This window comes from Botryllus schlosseri, chromosome 4 (assembly GCF_051294905.1).
Source record: "Botryllus schlosseri isolate E-star chromosome 4, Bs_hap1, whole genome shotgun sequence".
NCBI classification, from domain to species: domain Eukaryota; kingdom Metazoa; phylum Chordata; class Ascidiacea; order Stolidobranchia; family Styelidae; genus Botryllus; species Botryllus schlosseri.
Genome location: NC_137239.1, coordinates 14,956,038 through 14,983,867, shown reverse-complemented (window position 1 = coordinate 14,983,867; position 27,830 = coordinate 14,956,038). Strand labels below are relative to the sequence as shown.

The 27,830-nt window shown below is 40.4% G+C and overlaps 1 protein-coding gene and 1 long non-coding RNA gene across 4 annotated transcripts in view; one reads left to right on the top strand and one right to left on the bottom strand.

The window, feature by feature from the left end:
- Window positions 1–384: 384 nt before the first annotated feature.
- The window catches only part of LOC145438203 (uncharacterized), a 38,685-nt gene continuing 11,239 nt past the window's right edge, over window positions 385–27,830 (top strand). The window contains exons 1-7 of one of the 3 annotated variants that reach the window (XR_013914879.1): window positions 385–452; window positions 533–614; window positions 1,937–1,971; window positions 5,428–5,647; window positions 9,739–9,828; window positions 12,605–12,867; window positions 13,315–13,450. Coding sequence is in view for 2 of the 3 variants with exons in the window: in XM_080315588.1 (XP_080171714.1) it covers window positions 539–614; window positions 1,937–1,971; window positions 5,428–5,647; window positions 9,739–9,828; window positions 12,605–12,727; window positions 13,315–13,475 (705 nt within the window). In the remaining variant the exon portion in view is untranslated. Of the gene's footprint in view, window positions 453–532; window positions 615–1,936; window positions 1,972–5,427; window positions 5,648–9,738; window positions 9,829–12,604; window positions 12,868–13,314; window positions 13,608–27,830 lie in introns of those variants that run through there. The other 2 variants (XM_080315588.1, XM_080315589.1) reach the window with 2 other exon arrangements.
- On the bottom strand, window positions 21,049–23,977 carry LOC145438222 (uncharacterized). The gene is made up of 3 exons (XR_013914884.1): window positions 23,610–23,977; window positions 22,116–22,301; window positions 21,049–21,222 (listed from the first exon to the last, which is right to left on the bottom strand). It is a non-coding gene; the product is annotated as an uncharacterized LOC145438222 (long non-coding RNA).

Sequence of the window (27,830 nt, the reverse complement as noted above, 5' to 3'; positions counted from 1 at the left end):
TGAATATTCATGACATCATGGCTTTAAAAAACGTGTTTTAGAAAAGGACCCTTTTTCAAACATGTTTGTTTTAAATGCCGTAAGGACCAGGTGAAAATGAGAACGTCAATACCGTTCCTTCAAGGATGAACTCGCAATTCCTATCAAGTGCACCATACATAGGCTACACTTACATTAATATTATTCTTCGTCGAGGGAAGAGCATAGCACTTCTTTTTCTAATATAACACGCCAATATTTCAACAATATAATTCAATGCGATTGCGATAGCGTTGTAATCGTCGCATTCGATTATCACTATCGTATGTCTGTAGTCAAACCTGAAAATATTTTGTATGATAATACCTTACATTACTTCTGAGATACTTCTGACAGCTATTTTCAATTTTCAGTAATATGCGTTTAATGTAACACAAAAGCAGTGTCGAACTTCAAGAAATAAATTTTGAACGGTAAGTATTTTCTTACAAGACAAGTGATAATTGTCATAATGAGTGCAGCTGTCATTTTATCGGAGACCTTTCTTCAACAGCTGACAATGGAACCGACGATAGTGAAAGCATTACAATTCCTATTGGTAGCTCTTGCTTTGATTTCCTTCTGTCACAGCGAAGGTATTTATCACAGCATATTCATATTCTCTGAGTTAGTGAGTGTAGGCGCTCCGTGAGCCAGACTCGCGTATTCCGTTTAGGCAAGCCATACAATCAAATCATACATATGCGTTGTGATCAAATATGGTTGGATTCTGAATTTTATAAATCCGAATCCAGCCGGCTTCGGCTTGCAATTCGAAATTCAGAGTCCAAAGAAATGTCCAATTTGGGCATATGTGTAGCCGGGGGCCAACGGGTCCATGCCCCTCACCCCTATTCTTTTGATTTTTGATAACATAGGTTAGAGTATTTTGAGCAGATTCATTTGAAAAGTTTCTTCGGGATGCATCCGATGTATAGGGTCAGCCGTTAATTGTTGAGTGCCGACCTCCCGATAAATAAAAATGATAAATAGGCCTAAATAAAAATACGCATAATCTACGGAGTTAAATGCAGTATTCGTATCTGCTGCCTGCGGTTGCGGGACTATTAGACACCATCAATTCGGCACCAAAAAGAAACACCAAGGCAGTTTTAGCCAACACGAGGTGCTATCCCAAAAAGATGGCCGGCGATAGAACCTTAGCCGAACATCGCGCCGGATAGCCCCGTCCTTACAATCTGAGTCCCGCCAGTATAAATGCGACAAATAAATGGACATATTGCGCCCCGTGAATGAATGCAAATTGGGAATCATGCGCATCTCACTAATGAAGTATTAATTTGTTCTGGTGCATTTAAGCGATCATTAGAGTAGAAACAACTTTCTTCGGAAGTCACAATATAACAGCATGCTTCAACAAAGTGGGCCGCCCACACGAAGCACACTCTCGATAAACTCACAAATCGTTTACCCTGTGGCATAAACATATCGCTCAAGATGTGTAATCCCTTGATTCATAGTACGAAATACTCCTGCTTAACTCGGGCGAATAATTCTTATTTTGGCAAAGATTGTACCCCATGATATTAGCGCTTAAGTTCTTAAAATTTATTTGACTAAAGTACATTATTTTGCAGTTTGACCCAGTTATATGGTGGTCAACTCTGAATTTGTAAATGATATGTCATACGTGCATGCATCTTGTACAATGTTCATCGAAAGGGTATGCAGTTGAACAAAGTTTGATGCCTCCTACTCTAACCCCTAAACGTCAGTCCTCCATCACTTGAACCCAACTTGACGCAAATCGAAATGCATGTATCATTTCCCGCTTAAGTTGATTTCTATAGTAACGTCGATACTGTGGCGGCATTGCGTTGTAGCCTACAACTTGTACTGTATACCATGGTACCATATGATCTTAGTATTTATGCAAAATGTGATGATTTATTACCAGGAATCGACGCCAATGGAAGCGAACCAGTAACGAAGGTAAAATACTTCAATATTCACCAACAAGTCAGATACACATTACTTAGGGACATCTATCTTCTTTATCCGTCAATAATAACTGATTAGTAATCCTTCTCTTTTCATTGCCTACATATCACTGTTTCTCAAACTCATTTCGATCATGTACCACTTATCTGTTTTATACTATACGCTGCGCACCCCCTGGCTCCTGAATGGCTTAGTTTAATAAATTGTACCTCTATGTATTTGTTATTGATGTCGGTACCAGTGTATGGCTGTTGGCTGATCTTGCATGTATTCGGATTGTGCGCGAAACGCTGGTGTGGCCTGCGAGAATGAGCAATCACTCTCTGATTCTGCGTTTTAATGAGCCTCCATTGTTTCATCACAAATAATTTAACCGCAAACGAAGTGATCGGAGCTTACAGCTTACCGTTGTCGTAAATTAGTAGTAAAGTAATCTAATGGCAAAGTATCAATCTCTGTTCTATAGACTGCTCATTGTGATCGGTACTCACTTTAACCAAACCTTATGTATGATTTAAATCGAATTTTAATATAGTTTATAAGGTAGGCTGACCAGTGACCATACGTCCTCTTTTAAGAGGATTTGTCCTCTTTTTTGACTTTTTTGAAAGTGTACTCGGAGCAGGGCCGTAACAGCACTTCGTCAGGCCCCCCCCAAAACTTTGGTCTTGGGCCCCCCATAGTGTTATAGACCGAACGTCTGGGGGGCTTCGCCCCCCAGACCCCCCTCCGGCGATACACTGTTTACCACTATTCATCATTTTCATTGGGAGTTTCTTTAGTGAATCAGCTTTAGTGGCCTAAGCGCGCCAAGCGCGCAAAATTTCTAGTATTCATGATTTCATCGGTCAGTATGATCGGGAATTGCATACATTGTTATCAATTTTTATCTGCTCTCTGCTCACGTAATCAGATTTGCCGGTAGAGCTGAGTGAGGTGTGTTTGAAATGGTAGGACCACTCAATAATAATTAAACATCTTCGGGCGTATACCCGTTGGCAGGAACGAAACAGCACCTCGTCAGGCCCCCAAGAACGTGGGTCTTGGGCTCCCATAGGGTGATAAAACGACCCCCCATCACGTTGTTCACGTTTGTCACGAAATTACCCGTACTGTATTGAGAGCCAGCGCCAAGCGCGAAAATTTTCGATAATTTATGATAAAATCGGTAAATCAGATCGGCGACTGCATATATAATATGCTATCAATTTATTGTCTTCTCTACTCACGTAATTAGATTTACCGGTAGAGCTGAGTGAAGTGTCTTGAAAACGGGAGGGCCCGTAAATAATGATTAAACATCTTCGGGCGGGCGGAACCGTTGATATGACTTCGTTACATGATGTTATTTCGTGACTTCCAGTCTGCTATATCAGAATATATAGAACCGCCTAAACGTAGGCTTCTAAACTAAGAGAAGCACACGATTTCAAATTGGTATTTCTTCACTGGCATAAAATTTTTCCCAGCGGGATGGTATTTGTCTTGTGAGGTTCAGATTGCAAAGACAGGAACATTCGGCGCCAGTCATTTAGGCGCCTATGGACAATTAAACCTATATGTATTTTGTATATATAGCGAAGTCATTGATCTGCATAAGGGCATAGACCTTTTCGGCCAAGCTTTTCTCGCTGCCAATCGTTCTGGCACACTTCTTGGAGTCGCATGTTATATGGCCTAAAACTTGATTGTATGTCTTGGTGGGTCGTGGCGCGGTAATGGCCCAATACCCAATGAGAAAGATAAAGGGCTACGTGAATTCGCGCGCAGCGCGAAAAAATTTTGAAAAAATTGCATAAATTTTCAAAAAATACTCTATGATTTATGCTAATTCACGAAATAATTTTGGGCCCCCCATCGAGCTCGGGCCCCCCCCAATTGGGGGGTTTGGGGTGCGGCAGTTACGGTGCTGACTCGGAGGACGCCCTTTTGTCCTCTTTTTTGAAAATTTAGGTCAGATTTAGAGCAAATTGCGAGTGATATGCCTCAAATTAGCACAGAAGTGAAGCTTCGGCGAGTATTTCGGAGTGAAAAACGGTGATTTTTGCTCTGAGCGAAAAGATGCCTTTTTTTTAGTCAACCACCTCCAATGTGGAGAGAAAAACGGTATTTTTAGCTCTGAGCGGAAAAGATGACCGTTTTTTTTAGTCAACCGATCACAAAGTGGGAAAAATTCACCAGTTTTTGAGAATTCTACTCCGGTTTTGCAAGTTGCAAATTTCTGAAAAAGAGTCCTCTTTTTAGATTTCCAAAATATGGTAAGCCTATTATAAGGTTATATTACTCGCAAACCATCGGCGCAGGCTTAAATTGTATCCCATGGATGTGTAGATGGGATCATATCAATTCGTTATTCAGGTTTCTTCTTCTATTCTCTATTTTAGCTGATACCTATATAGACTGAGGCTAAGCAGTTACTTATACATGGTTTAGCAGTTCTAAGTAGGCCCTATGCGTGAGCGATACGAACCAATTTTGCATGATTTGCATGCCGCTAGTGACTGGGATGGATCGTAGGTCACCACCATGGCACAGTCGACGTCAGAATGGAACGAAAAGATATATTGAGATTTGCTGGTTTTGCGGCTGTGTTGTAACAGCTTGTGGTCGTAAACTTACTTCACGTTTCGTCGTGAATTGTTTTAATTTATGAGAAATGTCGTTGCACTTTCGAATTATCCTGAATGTGTAAGACATGCCGATGTGTGACGTGCCGACGTAAATGAATAGAACTTTGTATCAGTATTATCTAAAACGCTGCATTTGAAAATATTTCCGACAGGTTTTCGCGATCGATGGACTGATAATAAAGTCTATGGTGATATTTCCTATCCTTTATTTTCGCATTACTTACTCGAATACCTTAACCGTTGGTTTGTACTTATGCAGAAATAGTGTTACGATTCCGTGACTTCACGTATATTAAATTGTGACGTCATCGTGGATTGAAGTTGACAATTGAAAACATAGGGTAAATATAGCTCCTTTGACGAAACAGCGAAGTACGATAGGTGCTGAACAGACTATTTTGAGGGTTCCAACCATCCCATATGGTTTACGTATTACGTCGGCTATATATCGGGAGGTAATCGTCCGTAGGTTCATAAAACATGTTTTTGACAAGTATTTACACAGATATGGCATAATTATGCAACTTGTAAAAATACAATCTTTTAAAAAAACTCTTTGTTAAAACACTGATTAAAATATGCTTTAAACGCAGTGTTTTAAACAACCATTTATTTTAAATGCAACCCTAGTTAAGATGTCATGACATCGCTACGTTTTTTGCATACCTGAGCGAAATCTTACCTTTCATTTTCACTTCAAGTAAAACCAGTGTTTTCTATGACCGCAGCCGCATGACATATTAGTGGAGTAACTGACGACAATATAATTACAATAATCAGTAGTTTTGCCTCGAACCCATCTTTCTCTTACGTACAGCAAGGAGCCGCACAATACGTTGCGGTGCCCAGACCACAGGATCCGATCATTCAACCATACGGATTTCAAACGCAAACCTTCAATCGGTACACGTACTCTCCATATCGGCGTCCTGTAACCGTACGTCGTTTCACGCCGCGTCGTTATGCGGCGCGCACGCAATATGGACGCGCATCGAGCTCGGGGACGAATCAAGGGTTAGCCATCGGCCTGCTTTTAGGTAAACCATTGTTACCGTATCCATATAAGTTGTAATCTGCGGGACATTTTGACCTCGGCCACGAAGCTATGTGGGAAATTATGAACTTTTTCTGCCAACTCTATATTCTACTTCAAGGTTTATGGACAAGCACCATAGGTAGTGAACGTCAGTAAATGCGATGAATCGAATTCATAAGAGAGAAAAGAATTAGTCCCTGATGTATGCATGTTATAATTAGGGCGATTTTTTTTACCTAAAAAACAAAAGATTTTGACCTAAAAATTAAAAATTGTTACATTTTTTACCCTAAAAATCTAGAATTTGACCAAATTTTACCTAGCGTATGCAAATTAGGTGTTTTCCCACATAATATTAGAATTGTACTACTTATCTTCAATTCTGGTTGGAACTGTTTGCCGTTACGAAGTAGTTTGGCCCCAAAAAAACCTTTTTGCCTCAAAAACTGACCAATTTTTACATGATTAAACTTTACTTTTAACGAAATCTGTCTCTATGAAGATTTCCAGTAGTTACATTACGCAATGTCGTAGATATGATTTTAAAAAATTGTAGTACAACGAAAGATGCTTTCCTGCATTCTCAGGTAGAAAGTGTCTGTACTTACCTAGTAGCTTGTCAAGAATTGAGAAAGAACGTTCGACAGCAGCAGTTGTTGGCTGTACAGACTGCTGGTTCCAAACCGCGTTGCTTTTTTCTGGCAATGGTTTCTACATTACAATTTTTCATCATGCACTTCTTGATATAAGAACTATGCAATGCCCACGCAGTCTTGCTTCTGTTGGGATATTGCGGTACGTTGAGCATAACACCATGACAACCTATTTGTTTCATTTGATTGTTTGTCATTCACAATGAGCAGACAATGGGCCGTCTACAAAGGTAGGCCTATAAAGTAGGCTACAAGCTGTAACATGTCAGAAGATAAGTTCAACGACAGTGCAAAATCCACGATACAAACGAAATGCAGGTTGCAAAAAAGTTTTGACTTTGTAAAATATTTTGACATTTTTTTACTTAACGCTACAATTTTGACCTAATTTTGACTTTCTTTGACACGTCAAAAAAATCGTCCTATAGTTCTAATATACTATTTCATGCCAAACTACAGCATGAAGAATGCCTGTTATAAAATAGCGAAATATTTCCGGGATCATATGCCATACGCCGCTTGCATCGCTGCAATACTAATCGTTTACGGGTCCGAGCACGACTCCATAATCTCTTCGTAACTGTTGGAGGTTGATCTCGGCTGACGCGCCATTCGATCTGCGTAAGTGGTGCTATATTCAAAAAGTCTAGAGGGGGCTGCGGTATATATTGGCGTCTCAGGAATCATAATAGGCAACATCGATCTGGTGTAAAATGACGATATAGATACCACGAATACCACGAATGTTAAAAACAATAAGTATAGGCTTAGTTCTCGGCCAGTAACACGTTCCTATCCATCGCATTGTGCACAGTGTGTTTTGAGCTCATAATTTGAATTCTCCAACTTTTTTATACTGCGACCTGTTTGCCACATTATTTCTAGTGAGCCGCGGGACGCCGATTGAGAACTGTTGCGATTGGGAAATTACAATAATATTGGTTCAATATATTGTGATATTACTATTTGAACTATATATATCGCCAACGTGGAAGCTGAGATAACAATAGCTGTCATGATATTTTAGTTGGATTGCTTCTACACATAACCTATTTGCATTAGCCTATGTGAGCTAGGTAAGTTTTGAAACGTGGCTCTGAACCGCGTGCATGCCCTTATGTGGGGCACTACGCTAACATCCAGGTGGAGTGACCGAGTGAGACACGGCGTGTGTGGAGTAGCCTATAGAAGTCTCGGATGTGGCAATGTGACGTTCCTTCCTGTGGGAAAATATGCGATAGCAAACACTTGAACGAATTTGCAGTCGATCGCAATGTGTTAGAAGTTACCAACCTCTGCCATATGCCGTTCATAAAGTATATCTTTACGTGGGATTGTTACGGCAGAAATGCAACTTCAAAAAGTGGACCACGCAATATTTTTGAAAAATGAAAGCGGGCAATGACTATCAAAACATCCAGGACCACTGATTTTAGTAAATGATGAGACTTGGGGTGATGGCCTTATTGCGTTATTATCAATGTTCCCTCTAATTTTTCACTATAGTCTGCGCGCACTCCGTTGAACCACAGTGCGTAACGACCAATTAAAAAAGTAATCACTTCGAATTTTTTTGTGCGCAGCGTAGATTCTCTGTGTGCAGAGACCGTATCAGCACTGCGCAATCGCGCACGTGCGCAGCCTAGAGAGAACATTGGTTATCAGTATCATATTTCGCACCGCACTTTACGAGTTGGGTAGCCCATGGGCAAATCAGCTTTAAAGTTAAGTCACATAGCAATTTTAGACTCATATGACATTCGAAATTCGAACTTTTAACACTGTTATCGCTCGATGTTAATATATATCTAACACAAATCGCAATTCAGTAAACATGTGAAATATCAGAGGCGATGGCTGTAGGACAGGTACATGAGAAATGCCTTTGATATCATTTTTGAAGATCTAACTATACTTAGTATGATGATGAGCAACAAATTGACAAATAGCCGTCTCACGTAAAAGAATAGGTGAATGAAAACTGGGTTCGATAGAATAACAATGTCGCTATGATGCGACATCACAATGGCTTCGTTTGCCCTTTCGCCCTTTCGAGTTCGTTTTAATATTCTCCTGGCGTAGAATAAGGAACCCCTTTGCCGCAATGGCCGCCACCTGAAGTTGAGTGTACTCGGTTTTGGAGGCGTTGCTACCACAGTTTTATAAATACCAAAGTATTATAAAAATTGCATTTCGCATTATCGCGTCGCAGTGAACTGAGTGCTAATTTAATACCAAAAGACTAGAAGTTGCATCTCGCATTACCACGTCGAACTTCAGCTGAATGAAGGGGCAATGATTACGAATTTCGTTATTGTATCGAGCGATGGTCCAACCAAAGCAGACATTCTCAGATACTCAGATACGGCCTACATAGACCCCGCCTCGGGTCGGGACCTTCCAACCGATCCACGCAAGCAGTGTCTTACTAAAGCCACGGACGAAAGTGTACCGTGCTAATGAATCACAATGTAGAATGACAAAAGTTGCCGAATCACCACGAATGGTAAAAACAACAATAAGTTGACTTCGCGTCGTTATCACGTCACCATGCACCTTTTACGCTAACGCAACAACCATGCAGCACTATATTATGTACGTGGGCCGTGGCATCAATAGTAGGGTTACCATACGTCCTCTTTTAGGAGGATTTGTCCTCTTTTTTGACTTTTTTGAAAGTGTCCTCGGAGGACGCCCTTTTGTCCTCTTTTTTGAAAATTTAGGTCAGAATTAGAGCAAATTGCGAGTGATTTGCCGTACATTAGCTCAGAAGTGACGCTCCGGCGGCTATTTCAGAGTGAAAAACGGTGATTTGAGCTCTGGGCGGAAAACTAACCTTTTTTTTTAGTCAACCGATCCCAGAGCGGGGAAAATTCACCGGTTTTTGAGAATTCTCCGCCGGTTTTGCAAGTCTCAAATTTTTGAAAAAGTGTCCTCTTTTTAGATTTCCAAAATATGGTAAGCCTAATCAATAGGGGTATTCAATGTCAATCCACGTGAGCCTTAGTCGACGTGATGAAATTGTCCGATTGAAAGTGAGCCGACCATGCAGACTGGCATTCCCCACACATCGTGGAAATGAGATCTACTGTTGTAGCGATTCACACCGGAGACGAAAAATTCACATTTATAAATATAGAATAAAATTGGTGTTTTCTCGGTAGAGAGTAAGCATTAATGATGAGTAGTTTCAGGCTTTGGAGCAATTTTAGAGTGAATTTTACCTTTTTAAATCTGAAAAATGATATGCGACACTTAAATATTGTAAATTACCTAAAAATCTAAAATTTTGTCTCGAACCGCACAAGATTTTCTTGTGGGTATTTTGGGCATACCCTCAATATAGCAAAAATAGCTATTGCCGCCCTATTACATGGACTACTGTTTTCCGCGTCCCATGTAATTTGATTAATACTGAGTATTTTCCTATTACACACAGGGTTGCTGACCAGTCGTGCACAGAATACAGCAACCTCTATTACAGCGACCAATCCAATCACTTTTACCCCCGGTACCACCGTATCAGCAGGTTTGTAGTCTCATGACCATCCTTTCTCCGTTTACTACCATAAGTAAATTCCAATAAGACAATTTGATAGACAGACTTTATACATTCTTAAATTCTTAGACACATTCCGATAATTTGAGCAATCTGTACCCCAAAAGACGAATAACATACCACAGATAAAAATTATTCGCCAGTGAAGAAATAGTCATTTGGAATCGTGTGCGTCTTTTAGTTTAGAATGCTTGCAGATTTCAATATCTATGCACAATATAACAGACGGCAGGTCACGAAATAATAACCTGTAACGAAGTAAATATTTCAACAGGCCCGCTGGAATATATTTATTTAATAATTACTTTCCCTAAATTTTCCAAGACGACACCTCGCTCAGCTCTACCGGAAAACCTGATACGTCGGAGATATTTCAAACAAATGTTCAGCGATATACATGCAATTGCCAACATAATGGACCAATTCAGTGACGAATTATAAAAAACTGTTCGCGCTCGGTGCGATTAGGTAAACTAGACTGTCTGCCTGCAATAATTAAACTGAATGTGCTCACAAGTACTAGTGAAAACATCCATCCAACTGTGGTGTTTTGGGGGTGAACCCCAACGAAAATTTGGTTTATCATCCTATGGGTGGCCCAAGAACAACGTTTTTTTTTGGTGGGGCTGACGAAGTGCTTTTATGACCCTGATTTTGTGGATTGCCAGGTATAACTGTTGTCAGGTGTTTTCATGCGGTGCATTGTGTTCGTAGTAGCCTGGGTAGCCTACATCTGGTGGTAGTGGGCAGTGAGCAAGATAGCACGAAAAGGTGCTTGGTTCGACTCAGAAACACTTCTCCTCTCGCTATTGTCGAAGAGAAGAATATTTTTCGAGTTACCGTGGTCGGTTAAATCCACGGCATTCGGCGCATTTATCTAGGCAATGCAATGTATGATTTGAAAGTGTGCGAGTTGGTCAAATCTCCTGTCGATCATAATTTCCAACAGTTTATATCTGTATTCAATCAACCAATCATCGTAGTTTTGCCAGCCCTTTTTTGCGAATAATGTAACGTTGTACTGATAGTGTATATCAGAGGTCTCAAACACGCGGCCCGCGAGATAATTTTGTGCGACCCGCGCAAGCATTTTCCATTTGCAAGTAGGCTATTCGACAATAGTTAACTGTCACATATCTTTTTTTATATTTTGGAACTGAAAATTCTCTCCAAAACTGCTTCAAAAACTACTCAATAAATTTTAATATCGCAAGATTACCATGCGGTGGGAGATCTGCTATTATGTCACAACACCTGTTCATGATGATAAAAAAATGACCAGTTGATGATTCGTGACTGAAAAGTGTGCTTTTGACTGGCGCGCGATCTTTCGTAGAATTACTCGAACTCGGACTGACTGGGTGATAAAATAAAGATGACTCCAGTGGAATCGGTTCAGACGTGAAAATCAGAGAAGGACTTTTGACTTGAAACGCCGTGGGTTCGTAAAGCCATGGATGCAACAAACGCAATGAAACTGTCGTGAGGAATAGTAATGGCCTGTATCAAAAGGTCGTAGCGAGCGTTGCGCAGCTTAGCGGATTTCACTATTTAAACAGGTCGGTGTGGTAACCATTCGCATGGTGTTGCCGCCCTGACGGCTGATGTACATAGTTAGTTACATCTTGGGTATCTGTATCCATGATATGATCGCCAAATAAAGGTGGCTATCGCCAATTGAAGGTATAGCGAGTAAAAAAGCGGTACCATATACAGTTGTAACACCGATGGATTTTCATGCGATTGGACATTTAATTATAGTATGACAAATTAATTTTGTATTCATGCTGTTGTTTCTTTGTTCAAATATTCGAAGGTAAATCTCACGCTGATTTAATTTGACTTTGGCAATGCCATGATTAATTGCCTACTTATCGGGAGTATGCGCGAAACCTGGACTGGGCTGCACTGCTCAAATGCTCTGATATCATATCAATCCTTGGTAAATTCTTAAACATTCTATCTATAATTGTGGCACATCAAATGTCCGTTAGCTACTAAATTGTCACGCGACAGTTTTTACGGTGTCATGATGCATTTGTCCACTTGCATTGTCTCATTATTTTGCCAAGTTATGCCAAGTACAACAACAATTTTATTCAAATATAAAAAGTGTGTTAATGTTCATGCCAGGCGTGAATATTACGATATTACATCGCACGATGTGTGTGGAATGTCAGTATACAAGTTCCCGTCAATTAAAGCCAATATTCTTCGAAATTGAATGCCCCTACTATTGATGCCGCGGCCCGCGGTGTCATCGAAAACTAGGAAATTGGCCCGCGAGCACATTTGAGCTTGAGACCTCTGGTGTATATAATGTGTATGATGCTAGGGAAGGCCATCCTGCTGGCATCCTGATGCAAGTCGAGGCCGTTTTTTGACGACGTGGAAGCTGACAAAAGTTTGTATTGAAAACGGAAACGGAATACAATAAAAAAGGATTAGCGTCGACGGCGTGTTAACTTGTCAGTGCTGCTGAAAGGTTCGGAATGCTTTGCCACCAAAACTGTATGGCATCTCGAAATTTCAACTCCAATCCAAGAGTCATTGAATATTTCTTGTGCGTCGAGACGTAGAGTACGAGTCACGTCAAGTAATTTGAGGGAGTATATAGTGCAAGTCAAGTCGTGAGGATAATGCGGCTTATCTCAACACTGACCTGTGATATGATCATATGTCGGACTGTTACAGTTTTATATGTAGCAGAATATCTTATCAGAGATATCGTCTGATATCGTTCCAGGCTGTGATTGGAGTGATTGGCAATCGTGGTCTACGTGCACATTGGAATGCAGAGGTCGAAGGACGAGGGTTCGAACCTGTCCCGGAGATGTCCAGGCCGAAAGTGTGATTTGTAACACAGGGAGTGAGTAACAAAGTATATTCTGGTCTGGTGGGAAATCTGAGCCGTAAAACGATTTTCAACGTTCTTCTACGTCGATGAAGACATTACAATGACATTCAATCCTACATGAATGCACGGTACACGAAGACAAGCCGTTTCGGGTAATTAAACCTCTCACGAGTCGGACTATACATTTTATTGCTATCTCCTTTCAGAGGTGGAGACATCGGACTTCCGAGGTACAAGTAGGACCTGATTTACCATTCGCAGAACACGCATGCCTAATTGCCTATAGCCGTTTCATAGTTCATTTGCATATTTCAAATTGAACTGCTTATACTTATCCGATGATTCTGATTTCAAACGTGAATCGCGTGTTCTAATAAATAATAGAGACAAATGCGGCAAACGTTCGATAAAATAGGTTTGGTCGAAAATGTACCAAATTATGTTTATTTGGTGTATGACTGAAACTATATTCTTTGTGATAGCGTAAAAAGTACATATTTGAACTTCCCAAATCATTCATACTGTTATGACGTCGTAATGAGTGATATTCGAATAGTTGACTCGAATAATAATAATTGCCATGAAGCAATAATTCTCAGCTGGTTTTTTGGATGATGGCTGGTATTTAGCTTCCAATTGCCTCGAATACTTGGTGTCTGACGCGACGGTAGGTGACTATACTACAGCTGAAACTGATTGCGCCGGATTGAGCGGCCGTCTTGCCGCCGAAGGGATGAGGGACACGTCTGTCAGAACGTAAGCCTATCTTTTATTTTAAGTATGCAGCAGATATCGAAGCAGATTGATATTGAGATAAAAATATGTGGAAACTTTGGCCGGATTCGGACATACGCAATTTGTAACTCGAGTGTATCATGCTGTGTTATTGTGTAACCGCTTTTTATGACCTGGGCGTTTCAACTTCATAGTGATATTTTGTCATTATTTCATTTGTGTACATTGTCATTGACCGTGTTGCAAAAGAACGTCGGGCGATAAGCGCCAAATATTTTCTTTTAATAAACAACAACAACGCCGGCGGACACTGTTCGATTATGGCCAGTAGACTAAGTATCAGAATTATCCCCTCTTCCTCCTTCCTTGTGCTGCTCCTTAGTTCTAGCTTCGATCTGACTGTCGGGTCCGGGATCAAACTATTTCGGCTCGTGCCTCTGTCTAGGTACATGGATTTAGTATGAGTGATTTAGATTTGAAGCTATAGAGCAGTGATTCCCAACCGCGGCCCTGAGGGCCGCATGCGGCCCCCAGCTAGCCTTCTTGCGGCCCCCACAATAATATTGAGAAATCGATTTATGAAAAAATATACATTTATAAAATACTCTTGCTTGGCTTGGAGTCTGGAGTTTTCAATTAGGTTTGCAGGGAAGCTGTGAGTAGACTGCTAATATTACGTCACTGCTGTTTCAATGCAATGTGCCCTAACTTTCCAGTTGAACGAGCAGTACCTATAGATATAGGTATAGATATAGGTATTGACAGGACCGTAACTGCGCACCCCAAGCCCGCCAATTGGGGGAGCGAGCTCGAAGGGGGCCCAATATTATATAGTGAATTAGCATAAATTATAGAGTATTTTATGAAATTTTATGCAACTTTTTCAAAGATTTTTCGCGCCGCGCACGATTTCAAGTTTCCAAGTACCTTAATTCGACTTCGACCAAGATAAAATACGCAAGATTTATAGAAGTGGGCATATCGGCGTTGGCCATCACCGCGTCACGACGCACGAAGACATAAAAAGTTTTAGGCCATGTAACATGCGACTCTAAGAAGTGTGCCAGAACGAGCGCCAGCGAGAAAACTTTGGCCGAAAGGACTGCCCTTACGCTGACCGAAAACTTCGTTATGTGTATTCAAAATACATATAGGTATAATTGACCATAGGCGCCTAAATGACTGGCGTCGAATGTTCCTGTCTTGGCAATCGGAACGTCACGAGACAAATAGGCTACCATACCGCAGGAAAGAATTATATGCCAGTGAAGAACTACCAATTTGAAATCGTGTCCATCTTTTAGTTTAGTACGTTTGGGCGATTCTATATTTTTTTATATAGCAGACTGGAGGTCACGAAATAACAAATAACATCATGTAACGAAGTCGTACCAACGTGACCGCCCGTCCGAATATGTTTAATTATTATTTACGGGCCTTACAGTTTCCAAGACACCCAGCTCTACCGGTAAATCTGATTACGTGAGCAGAGAGGACAAGTAATTGATAGCAATATATATGCAATTCCCGATCTTATTGACCTATTTTATTTTGAATTATCGAAAATTTTCGCGCTCCACGCTGGCTCACTAAACGGGAATCCTGATTTCGTGGCAGAACGAACAACGGCACGGGGGGTCGGTTTATCACCCTATGGCAGCTCAAGACCTAAGTGTTCTGGGGGGCCTGACGAAGTGCTGTTACGTTCCTGCCCACGGGTATACGCCCGAAGATGTATAATTATTATTGAGCGTTCCTAACTTTTCAAACACAACTCACTCGGCTCAACAGGTCAATCTGATTACGTGAACAGAGAGAGGATAAAAATTGATACCAATATATATGCAATTCCCGATTATATTGACCGATTCAATAATGAATTATAGAAATTTTTCGCGCTTCGCGCGAATTGTCGAGAGAAGCTGTCTAAAACGGACACTCGATTTAGATGATAAATAGCGGTAAACAGCCATCTAGCCTGAGGGAGTCTGGGGGCTTCCAAGTTCGGTTTATCACCATATGGGGGCCTAAGAGAAACGTTTTTTTTTTGGGGGAGGGCTGACGAAGTACTGTTACGGCCCTGGGAATTAATAACTAATTTACGGATAGATGTGCAACAAGTGACTCACGATTGTGGACGCCGAGATGTTTACTGCTTAGCCAGCAAAAAGCAGCATAATTGGTAGTCCTATAGCTCGCGACCCAAGCGTCCGAATAATTTGATATGTTGGTGTTTATCGAAAGCAAGCGTCGCACTGATTCCAAAAATACGAATTGAAATCTAGCCAGGGCAATAAAACTACTTCAAAATAGCCAGCAAAGGTTGATTGTTCTGAACAATGGGAGCGCGGCAACACAATGGCCAATGGCGTCAAGCGAATGATCGGAACAGTGCCAATTTTCATATTTTGGTGACTATTTGGGGTTCTTTTCATTGCCCTGGTATTCGTGCGGCCCCGGCCGTACTCTGAAATTCTAAATTTGGCCCTGCCACCGAAAAAGGTTGGGAACCACTGCTATAGAGGAAGGGGATAATAATTCCAAATTTTGGAATGTAACATTCACTCATCTCTCCAATAAACGTGAGGACATGCGCGACTTCCTACATAAACGTGGAGTTACCATTTTGATGTTTTTTGCATGGAAATTCTAATCGCGTGGCGTGGTGTTGTCGCAGACAATCAACAGGCTTGGATAGGAGTTACCGATGTAGCAAACGAGGGCGAATGGCGGTGGTCGGATGACATTGTGCAATATCCTGATTTTTGGGGCAATAATCAACCAATCGCATCGAATTCGCTTCAGGACTGTGCACGAATTACTCTGGGAAACTCCTATTCACTAAGCGATAGGAATTGTGAAAACGATTACCACTATATATGCGAGAGGGGTTTCTAAAATACGTGCGCAAATGTGACAAATACACCAATATGTTTCCTGATGACGTCCGCGGCAGTGATGACGAAATTTTGCGGACCCAGACAATTATCTGATCTTGTCTTTTGAAGGAAGTTTATCAATGGACCGATTCTCACAGACCAAAGCAGTAGTTACCAAAGTTGTCGCCAGCGCCCCCTGGGGGCGTTCTCGGGCGTGAAGGGGGCGCTAGCCATGAAATGGGCGATTGGGGGCTCTGGCTATAAAATTGGGCGGTAGGGAGGCGCTGAGAGCAAATTGGGGCGACGTATAGGTTTAGAAAGCAACTGCTACGGAGTGTTGAAAAGATTGATAAATAAAGCAGCTAAATTAGGGTTACCATATTTCAGCAACCCAAATTCGGGACACTCTTTAGCGCCCACTGGCGGATTTCCAAAATGAGTTATGAAGTCACACTCTAGCAAAGCTTTGCTAATAGATCAGAGGTGGTCACGTTTCGGTTCAGGAGTATGTGGCTGTGTGTGTTTTATAACCGCGGGACCGAAAGCACATGTTTTCAGCCTCCTCCCGCCCAAATAAACGATGATTTTGAGGCCACACTATAGGGTAATCGATGCAACTTCTGGGGGTAGGGGGTGCTTGCTATATGAATTTGGTTTCTATATGCATCTGGTCGTTCAATTATTTGAATGAATTCTGTCAATAATATTGGTTGTTCCGTATATTACTATATAGATAGCCTACTACTCTCCGCTCACATGAACAGATTTAGCGGTAGAGCTGGTGGAGGATAATGAGTTCGAAAATATAGGGAGCGTAAGGGAGCGCACATCGTTAAGTCATGTTCATGTCCTACCAATAAGATTGTTTATCAGCCTTATGCCGGTGCGCACCACGGAGCTTTATAAACACCCCACATCCAGTGGTTTCCAACCTTTTATGGTCGCAACTCCATCTCCAATTTGAAAATGTTCCGTGGCCCGGATCAAAGTTTGACGAGCTGATTACTAAAAGAAGTCAGCACCTTTACCTGGACTGCCTCACGGCTATTTTGGAAGCTGATTATACGTTCAACATATTCGCAAATCCCAGAATAAAGGCAAACGAGGGTGGTAGTCTGCATATTAAAACCAATAAATGTGATAGTAAATCGCGCGCAGCGCGAAGAAAAATATCATGCATCAGCATAAATATTCCCCAAAAATATTGTTCTTATGCTGATTTACGAAAAATAATATGAGCCTACGTCAAGTCTTCAAAATTCCGGACATTTGGCATATTTTAAAAATTCCTCCCGGACGCAGTTTGAACAGTGAAATTCCGGACATGTCCGGGAAATTCCGGACGTATGGCAACCCTAAGATAAATACGCAGTAAAAATGCAAAACCGATCCAGTCAGGGCAATTTAGAGTCGTCCGTCTATTGATTAAGCTGTACCGGAAAATTCCGTTGTTACTTGCCAATGTTGATCCTGCCCGTCAATGGACTAATTTAGTACACGGCCGGATCCCTAGAAATCGTGGTTCATTGTGTGCAGTGAGACCCACGAAGTATTTGAGCACTTATTGCTCACTGCAAGGTGTTATGGCTTTTTAAAAGAAACTGGTGGGCGTGATTTTAATCTCGGTTTCGAACGATCGTGGATTTTCCAGACTGCTGCGACCGTGGCCTTCGACACGGCATTCTGGTTGCGAGAAACGATATCGCTTCTACTACGGGCATATTTTCCAAAATCTACGAGTACATTATATATGTGTTTAGTAATGATGAAACCTAATAAAGGTGACACTGTCCGGATTCAGTGATACCCGTGATATTTCACCGAAATTTTGCGACACGTGAACTGTTCCGATTCTCAAGCATGCATGAGCTACCGGTCCAGCTCGAATACCCGATTTTGTTGGAGAAACAAAACAATCAGTCTCCACGGCCCATACTGTACAGTCTGTTTAAGCTGTTAGTCAAAAACTTTGTCACGGCACTGAATAATAATACTAATAATATTCTAAGAAAACTGCACGAGGATATGGTGATTTGATTCAAGGATATATTCCAATTAGAAATTCTCCACCGGATAATCAATCCAATCTGTACAGTTTCCGAGCATGAAATGGTTGAGAAGCTGATTGTATTGTGGAACAAGTTTGACTTCAACCCAAAGTTCAATATCTCAAGTCAATCGCTTAGTATACACAATTAAATCGAATAGAAATGCTCTCAGTGAAGTCCTTCCCGCTCATATTTGATAGAACGTGTTTTCAGTGCCGTGACAAAGTTTTTGACTCACAGCTGAAACAGACTGGACAGTATGGGCCGTAGATACTGGAGATTTTAGAATGAGATTGCTCTTATCGAAACTCAAACCCAATATGACGAGGATGATGATAATAATGCACCAGCTTCATCCGTCTTATTATTAACTGTAGTAAATGCATAACAACTTTCGTTTTATGATTTAGGCGTGGCGAGGGGGGTCTGGCTGGCACTTAATTCGTTGTCCAAGGGGCGGAAGCTCAAAAAAGTTTGGAAACACTGGACTAGAGTTATATAGAGTGGTGAATATATAGTATAATGAAGAGTCAGCTCTCACTCGACTTGGGAAACGAAATTACCACTCACATAGTTCAGTGTTACTTCAGTGTCACTTGTTACAGCGGTCGATACTAACATTAAGACTTACCGTGCCAAATGTGATGACCGATCTCGGTATGGAACATCGTCATAATCAATGGAGACCAATACCGGTATTTGAGTAAATACAAGCAATCACTACTAAATGAATACTAGTAACTAGTGCATCCACAAGATTGCCGGACCACGACTGACCTATCGATCTCGCCTTCCAAGTAGGGATGGTGTGAACGCGAGGTTCACGTTCGCGTTCTGTGTGTGAACCTCGGAAATTTAGAGGTTCGCGTTCACAACAGAACCTTGGTAGGTTCTGTACTGTGAACCTTTTTCATATATAACAATTTTCACTTCATTATAACATCGTTGGTTTAAATTTATTGCATTTCAACTGCAGGCCACTCCATGCATGGCGCTGGCAGCATAAAATAATCAACACTAAACGAGCATGCACCTTGACAATCGCAAAAGTTTTACTTGCTTTGTTGCAAAAGTTTGCTCGAAAGATCCAGCTTTCCGTTTGTAAATATTTAGTGACTCTCTGCTGCGAGCTTGACCCGCAATCACAAAGCATCACGAGGGAAATAAGCTATGTAGTCAGCGAATGATGCTTATTCGACCAATCAATGAGATTGATATCGTTTTCTGATGTAAAAAATCTTGCAGGCGCACGGGGTCAATCTTGACTTATGTTTACTGTATCATTAAAACCAAATCGGTGCAATTGAGGTGTTGGCTACTGCTCTATATCTTGTTAATGGGGTAATATCAGTAGCAAGCATAGATACCCGGTTCACACCAGAGTTGGATCAATTACATTATTTCAGTTCAATTACAATTACAATTACTTTCATGCATGTTTCAATTACATTACAATTACAATTACTCCATGCTAAAAATATCAAGTTATAATTACAATTATAATTACTCCTTGCATGCTTCAATTACATTACAATTACAATTACAATTGCCGCTGTTGAACATGCAATTGAATAATCATAAATTCAACCGTGCTCCTTGACAACCGTAGCGTCGTAATTAACAACAATTCAAATATTCATGTTTCATTCATGATGCGCAAATACCTGTTAATTATTAAAAAGAAAAAACGTTTTCGAACTATTCCAGTATGCAGTATGTCGTTGAAAAAAGTATTATAATATATGCACGTGTTGGATTTGCGTATATAGTATATAATTAAAGAAATATTATTATTTTTATCGAGGGACGTAGGAATTAGGATGAGGAGTAAAAACAAAACCGTGCTTCGTCAGATAAGACGTTATATAATATCCAGTGGTCTGGTTAGTTAGCCAGACGAAGTAACGATGCAGCATCGTGATCTGAAATCGTATTGTAGATTGCCAACCCACGGATAGATGCGCAAGATGTGAGTCACGGATGAATGCACCTACAAACGCACTGCAGAGCCGGCTAAAAGCAGCAAACTTTGTAGTCCTAGAGCTGGCGATCCAAGCGTCCAAATTTGATGCATCTGGTCTTTATCGTAAGCTATTGATGCACTAATTCCGAAAATACAAATTAAAATCTCGTCAGGGCAATGTATCTGCTCCAAAATAGCCGTTTAAGGCCGACTGTTCTGAAAAGTGAGAGCGCCGCAGCAGCATGACGCCAACAATGACCAATTACGCCCAGCGATTGTTCAGAACAATGCCGATTCCCAGACTTTCACAACTATTTTGGGATGGTACCATTGCCTGGAAATATACTTTTATTGCGGAATCAGTGCGATTAGGACCATACATATCAAATTTCGACGCTTGGATCGCCAGCAATAGCCCAGCAAACACAGTACAGACCAAAGATGTAGAAAAGCCGAGCCGATATAGTAGATATTAGATCTCGGCAGGTCGTAGAAAGGGGGATTTTGTGTCGACTCAATTCAACGTCTTTTCCATGTCCTTCAATAATGTAAATATTATGCAGATGCTACAGCCTTTAAACATGGTGAGTAGAATGTAGATCCTACGTTAGAAGAAGAAGATCCTGATATAATAACCTGTTTTCTACCACTATGGGCTTAACCTGATCACGGCTGCGTACACACACCACATTATTTACTACATATTAATCACATTTGTGATAATTTAATTTCAAACGAATTGGCAATAATGCCGTTGTAAAAAATAAAACGAACAAACGAACGAATGTCTTTAGAAAGAAAGTGAAAACAGTCCTTATCATCAGGTTTCATCTTCTGATGAGCCAGTTAAATAACCAGCATGCGGCCTTTTTTTTCAACACCCTGCAGAAATAAAATGAAAATGATGATTAATAGCTAAGACATTCGTACTGCGAAAATGGCAGAGGTAGTGACTAACGAATGACTCCTACATTTTTTTCGCCCATACTTACTAAAATGGATTCGATTCTGAACTATTTCCACTCAAGTTTTCAAGTTTTATTATTATATTTTTTAATATTATATGACTAGAGAACTGACTTCAATCGTCACTTCTACTTGATTATCAAGATCAACGATGACTACTTCAGCACTCTTTGAAAACAGCCACTAACACAAAAAGAATTCTTGACTAAAATTTCTTCACATTCTGTCCAAAATGATCAATTCAACAATCCAAATGAATCAGTTATTTGGCAGCTAGTTGGAGAGATATATACTCAAGTCTAGAAAGTGGAATGATACTCTGCCTGGAAAGCTGAAGACCTAACAATATTGTGTACAGAGAACAAAACATTTGAGTGGCGGCACTGGTATAGACATTAAGAAATTATTAGAATTGACAGCAAGATAACCAGCAAGACATTAAAATGAGAATTAGTGCAGTTTCTTAGGCTGTAGTGATACTCAGCCAGTAATTGACCTAGCAGAGAGCAAAACGTTGTAAATAAAGCGAGCGAAACCTCCGACAAATGATACGATAAAACATTAGAATCGACAGTCTTACTAGAAGCAGAATAACAATCATGAGGGGTTAGAGAACAGAAGCCCGGGAAGTGACCATCAGAAATTACTGCATACTGGCCTAACAAATCCATGACCACTAACAAATGGTCTTTCAATAGTCAATATTGATACCAAATGACACCACACCTATTTCATAGCAACATTTAGCAAATACAGCGCTGGAGTCAACCTTATATAAGCCCTAACCAAACGCCCATTAGTTTTCCCACCTACTACTTCGCGGATGGAAATACGCATTAAAGCGAACGTACGCGACTTGTCACACTCTTGCTATTTCTGCTCCTTTTTTCTCTTCGTTCCTCTTCTCTGTCGCTTCCGCTTGAGGAGAGAAACAGTCGGCCGCGTTTACGGATCGTGAATTCCCGGTGGGTGATTCTTCCTCGAATGGTCAGCACCTTGAAAATTGAGAACAATGTTGTTGCAAAATGCATGACAATTTGAAAGTTACATCATTCTAATTATTCCAGTTATGGCCGTGAATCGTTACAAGTGCGGTAACCATAAGAATTATTACTATACTTCAACTACAAATACAATAGGGCCCTATATTGTGTAAAATGATTACCAATTCTTTTACGTTGATCGAGTCCCAAATAGATGAAATATGTCAAAGAATTTGCTAAATTTTTGTATAATTTGACAGATTCCGAAATCTTCTCAAAGTGCACCTTTCAAAAATTTGATATCAAGACTCCCAACATTTTACAATTCGAAGTTGGATGGCTTTACCAATACAAGCGAACAGTTTGTATCGCAATTGACAATTATGTAGAGAACGCTGCGAGACATATGAGTAGGCCTACCCTAAAACGTTTCTCTGACATGGACATTAGGGCTCTTAAAATATGACTTTTTTTCACAAATCGTTCTGGCTACTTGATAAAATTGTTAGGTTACCTAATTTGAGCCTAAACACAAAATTTGGTTCAATTCCAGCCAGTAACCGCTTTGCTACAGGAGAAGAAAGTTTCTATTTATTATATAAAAATAAATAGGTAATAAAAATTTGAGAATTTTCTGTTCACCCCATGAAAGTGTTAGGCTGTCTATAGAAACGATGCTCACCAAATTTGGTTCAATTCCAACCAGTGGAAGCGGAGATATTGCCGTCGAAAAATTTGGATTTGAATAAAATAGTATTTACGGTGACCGATTCTTTGTTTACCTATTAAAGTTGTGCTCACCGTAAGTACTATTTTATTAAAATCCAAATTTTTCGACAGCAATAACTCCGCTTCCACTGGTTGGAATTGAACCAAATTTGGTGAGCATCGTTTCTATAGACAGCCTAACACTTTCATGGGGTTAACAGAAAATCTTCAAATTTTTTATTATTCATTTTTATATAATAAATAGGAACTTTCTTCTCTTGTAGCAAAGCGGATACTGGCTGGATTTGAACCATATTTTGTTTGTAGGCTTAAATTAGGTAACCTAACAATTTTATCAAGTAGCCAGTACGATTTAAGAAAAAAAGTCATTTTTGAAGAGCCCTACTGTTCATGACCGTCCACGTTTAGAGTTGCATCTCAAAGATGCTAAAATAAGCCTAAATATAATCCAAGCAATACGATCGTCCACTTTGACTGACTGAATTTCTAAAAACACCTTGATAGCTTCCACATCTTACGTTTATATATACTGTCTGCTATCGGCACAACAAAGTAGGCCTATTTAAAAATACCAAAACAGATTCAACATACCACATCTCTTGCAAAGGCTTTTGCTTTCATTCAATTTTCCATCAAACTTCTTTAAATCCTCCTTTGTGGTGAGTTGCTTTGGAATTCTTCTAGGATCAATTCCGATATTGTTTTATCATATACAATCTATGGCGGAATAAAAGTTTCGGATAAGTTCTAAAACGAACACAATTTTCCACACAAAAGTCAATTGCCACACGAAATGCCAAATGCTACGGTCTCATTTTACAAGGTATGGCGAGGAAACGTAGTGGTACGTTCCATTATAGCTAAACACCAATGAATTGCGGGTTCGAGCGTGACACGTCGACTCCATAATTCCTACTGAAGTGTTGGCCGTTTATCTAGGCTCCTCCTCGCCATCTGATTCGCATAGCCATGTCTTAAAAAGCCTAGGAGTGGGCCGTGCTGTAAGTGGGCAGATGGTTGCCGATGCTCCCGGCACTTGGTGAATTCGGCCGCACAAACTCGGCACTTGGTGAATTCGGCCCTCGGGAAATTTTGAAATGAAGTGTATTTACAGCTATTAATATGAATTATCAAACTAATAATAGTATTATCAAGTGATTCGTCAATCTTGTAAGGAGGTCAGGGCATCCGTAGATCGCGCAGTCACGGCGTGATTAGATCACGGATTGCGTAGCCACGGGAAATAACACAGCGCTCATATACCGACCACGCGCGGTCTGCTTGGAATCGATGGCGTGAGTCACGGGCCTGTGTCGTGTAAGTTTTGAGAAGATGGATCTTGGCGTTGTATGTGAGATCAACACTGTGGAACATCAAGCGGCGCTTCTTCGTTTATCGATCACGACAAGCCAGTGTTCCTCATCAACAAATGTTTCGCATGATCACGTCAAAATAAATTATTTTTCGCCTTTGGAGAGACGATTCCACTCTGGGATTAGGGTGTCTCGATAACACGGTTGAAGGATCCCAAGATTACGAGATCTACCACGAGCCACGACACGTTTAAATTTCCTTTTTGATACTGTTCATTCATACTTAATGCATTTCTAATGCGAAGGTGTTCTAGTGCCAATTCCTCCAAGGGCCGAGTTCACCAAGTGAAGAGCGTCGCGTTATTTCCCGCAATTACGCAATCTGTGATCTAATCACGCCGTGACTGTGTGATCTACGCATGCCCTGACCGCCGTACAACATTGACAACCACTCAAAGTGCCAAGTTCACCGGCAAACATTCCAGTAACCAATCATGGTGACCGGTACCGCTACGAGATCTACCACGGCCGAATTCACCAAGTGCCGAGTTTGTGCGGCCGAATTCACTAAGTGCCGAGTTCACTGGTAATCGGGCAGATACGGAATAATAATAATAAGAACCGGCCTGGTGTAAAATGACCAGTGTAGTCGAACCACCACCATGAACACCACAAACAAACAAATAAACATCTAACAAGGAAAAGAAATTACCTTTGCAGCCTTTGACAAACACAGTTACCATTGAAATCAGCAATTAAGGTCTTATTCGAAAGCAGAATAACAACTGTTTTAGTGGACATATCAAATCAAATGTTGGAAAGTTCATGTAAAATAGCCCAAAATATTATCTTACTGTGACCATATTCCATCAATATGGTCTGGCTAGCCAAATTCTCTGGGCCAACATAATCAAGCTGCGTTTGGTTTCAACGATTAATAATCTTGTTACTGGATTCGAGGTATAATTGCACTTAAATATCAAATTTTGCTCCATTAATCAACATCAAGTTGAAAATGTCCATTCTTGCACCAACTTTTATAAAATCATGAATCAGTGTTCTACAGGAATGTATCTATATGACTTATATACCTAGAAAATTCAAGCATAAATATTATGATATACCGTAGGTATAGGTACCGGTAATTCAGATGTTTGAAGCGAATTATAGTGGTCTAATTTCACTAAATTAGAGCGAAATGCCAGCAATATAATTGTAATCTAATTCGGAAAAACGGTTTAGCTCTAATTCTAACCTGGAAAAGCTGAAACTTTTCTATAGTTGTCTACACCTGTTTTGCAGAAAGTCAAACAGCTCTAGGCGTCATATACTACAGGCAATTCGAAATACCCCATAAGCTATATGCTACTGCATATATACCTTTAACCCGCTACCTCAGTCAGTCACAATTCCTATATATTTACGGCATTTACCATACAGAAAGAGCGAACTATGCCTGGCTGCGACCTGTTGCGCTTCAAATCTTTGTATGGCGCGATGACGTAAAATTTGAATCGCCGAAATATTCTAGAAGTCACGCATCGATAATCATATTCCTAAACGTACAACATATCACTTATTTAGTTATTCTCTGAATAAAACTATTAACCATACTCGTTGAACATGCGAGATTACCGAAAGAGCGAATATATATATAATGAAGATCATATATATCAGAGGAAAACAAAACTATTCGACCTTAGAGCAACAACACGAATATACAACACCGGTGACATCCTCACGCAATAAAACGAAGGGAGAACATTGTTTTCTAATGGATAGAACGAAGCTACCGCATGAGATCGAACAAAACCGGATAGAATTCATCGTTATTGAATGTACCGAAAAAGTCATCCTTTCTACGTATTTTAGTCGTACCCGCGAGAGATAGAAAATTTGCATTATTAGGTTAACTACCGGATATAACGAAGCCTAATGCATGAGATGGAACAACACCGAGTATGAATTTATTCTGATTGAATATAACCACAAGACCATCCTACTACGTATTTTAGACATTCCCTCGACACTTAGAAAATCAGAACCTAATCGAGATGATCCCGGATGATCCTTTTGCGGTTTTGTGTTTGCTGGGAGGACTATCAATTCTGCTGTTTTTAGCCGGCTCAGCAGTTCGCTTCTCGGCGTATTCAATCGTGAGTCACGTGTTGCGAATCCATCCGTTGGATAGTAATCTAATAATTGTATACAATGGCAGCCGATGCCAGCATAGCGGTAAAAATGAAAAAACTTCGCCTGCAAGGGCACAGTCAAGGGCTTCCGCGAATGGATCCATCAAATTCCTTGTCGACATTTAAAGAGAATGCATTATAAGTCAATTGTTTTATGTTGTGCTTGTCAGGTCTCAATAGCAATTTAATGTAATTGAAATTGTAATTGAGCAAAATTTTTGTCAAATTACAATTACAATTACAATTACACAAAATAAAAATGCTTCAATTACAATTACAATTACATTACAATTACATTGGAAAATGTAATAATTACATTCAATTACAATTACAAATTACAATTGATCCAACTCTGGTTCACACTATGATCAATATCAATGTCGCAATACTCGTATGCCGAATACATTTTCCGGTCTGTCATACTAAAAAGGTGATTCGAGTCTGATTTGAGTCAAGTCATGACTCGAGCCATCCCAACACTATGCTACAAGGCTATAGGCTATCTACAATCTGCATATTCCTTGCCTGGCGGCATATGCACATCATGTAATCATGGTATGCATATGCGCAGATCGTGTGTATGTATATCACGATTCGGTGTATATGCTGCAAAAACATCAAAGACAAAAATACACTTTCCTTTCCTTATATTCCCTGGTAAGTCCCCGTCGAAATTGTTGGAAGATATTGATTTTATGCGATTATTATATCATTTGATTGCCCCAGTTGATATATTTGGCGACATTTAAAAAGTCAATATATACTTCAGCATTGTGACGTTATGTGGCCCGAGTCGTCACTATCGTGTACACTGTACATTAATAAAGGCTATCATTTCATAGAATGATAGAGTTGGAATTAACAATATGACGTCATGTGACGTCATGAGGTTCACGTTCGTGTTCACACAGAACCTTTCAAAAAGGTTCGCGTTAACACGAACCTGAACCTTTCAGAGGTTCACACCATCCCTGTTCCATGACATACCACCCTATTTTTGTCGCTTGCTTTTTTCTATACTATCGTCTTTACTTTTCATTCAGTATGCATGCCTCCTCTTTACATCGCCTAGGCCAAGGCGGGTGTCTGATTCCATAGACTACTCCAAGTCGCTTCGACACCTTCCTATCTTTTCATTGTATCGCATTTTTGTGGTGTATTGAACTGATAAAATTGCTAATAAACCAATGATGATGATGACGATGAGTAAAATCTGTTTGCTGTACATGATGGATCAGCACACACTGAACTTCGGAAACGAAATACTACCCTAATCTTTAAGTAGCATACCTGAAACCAGGGCCGTA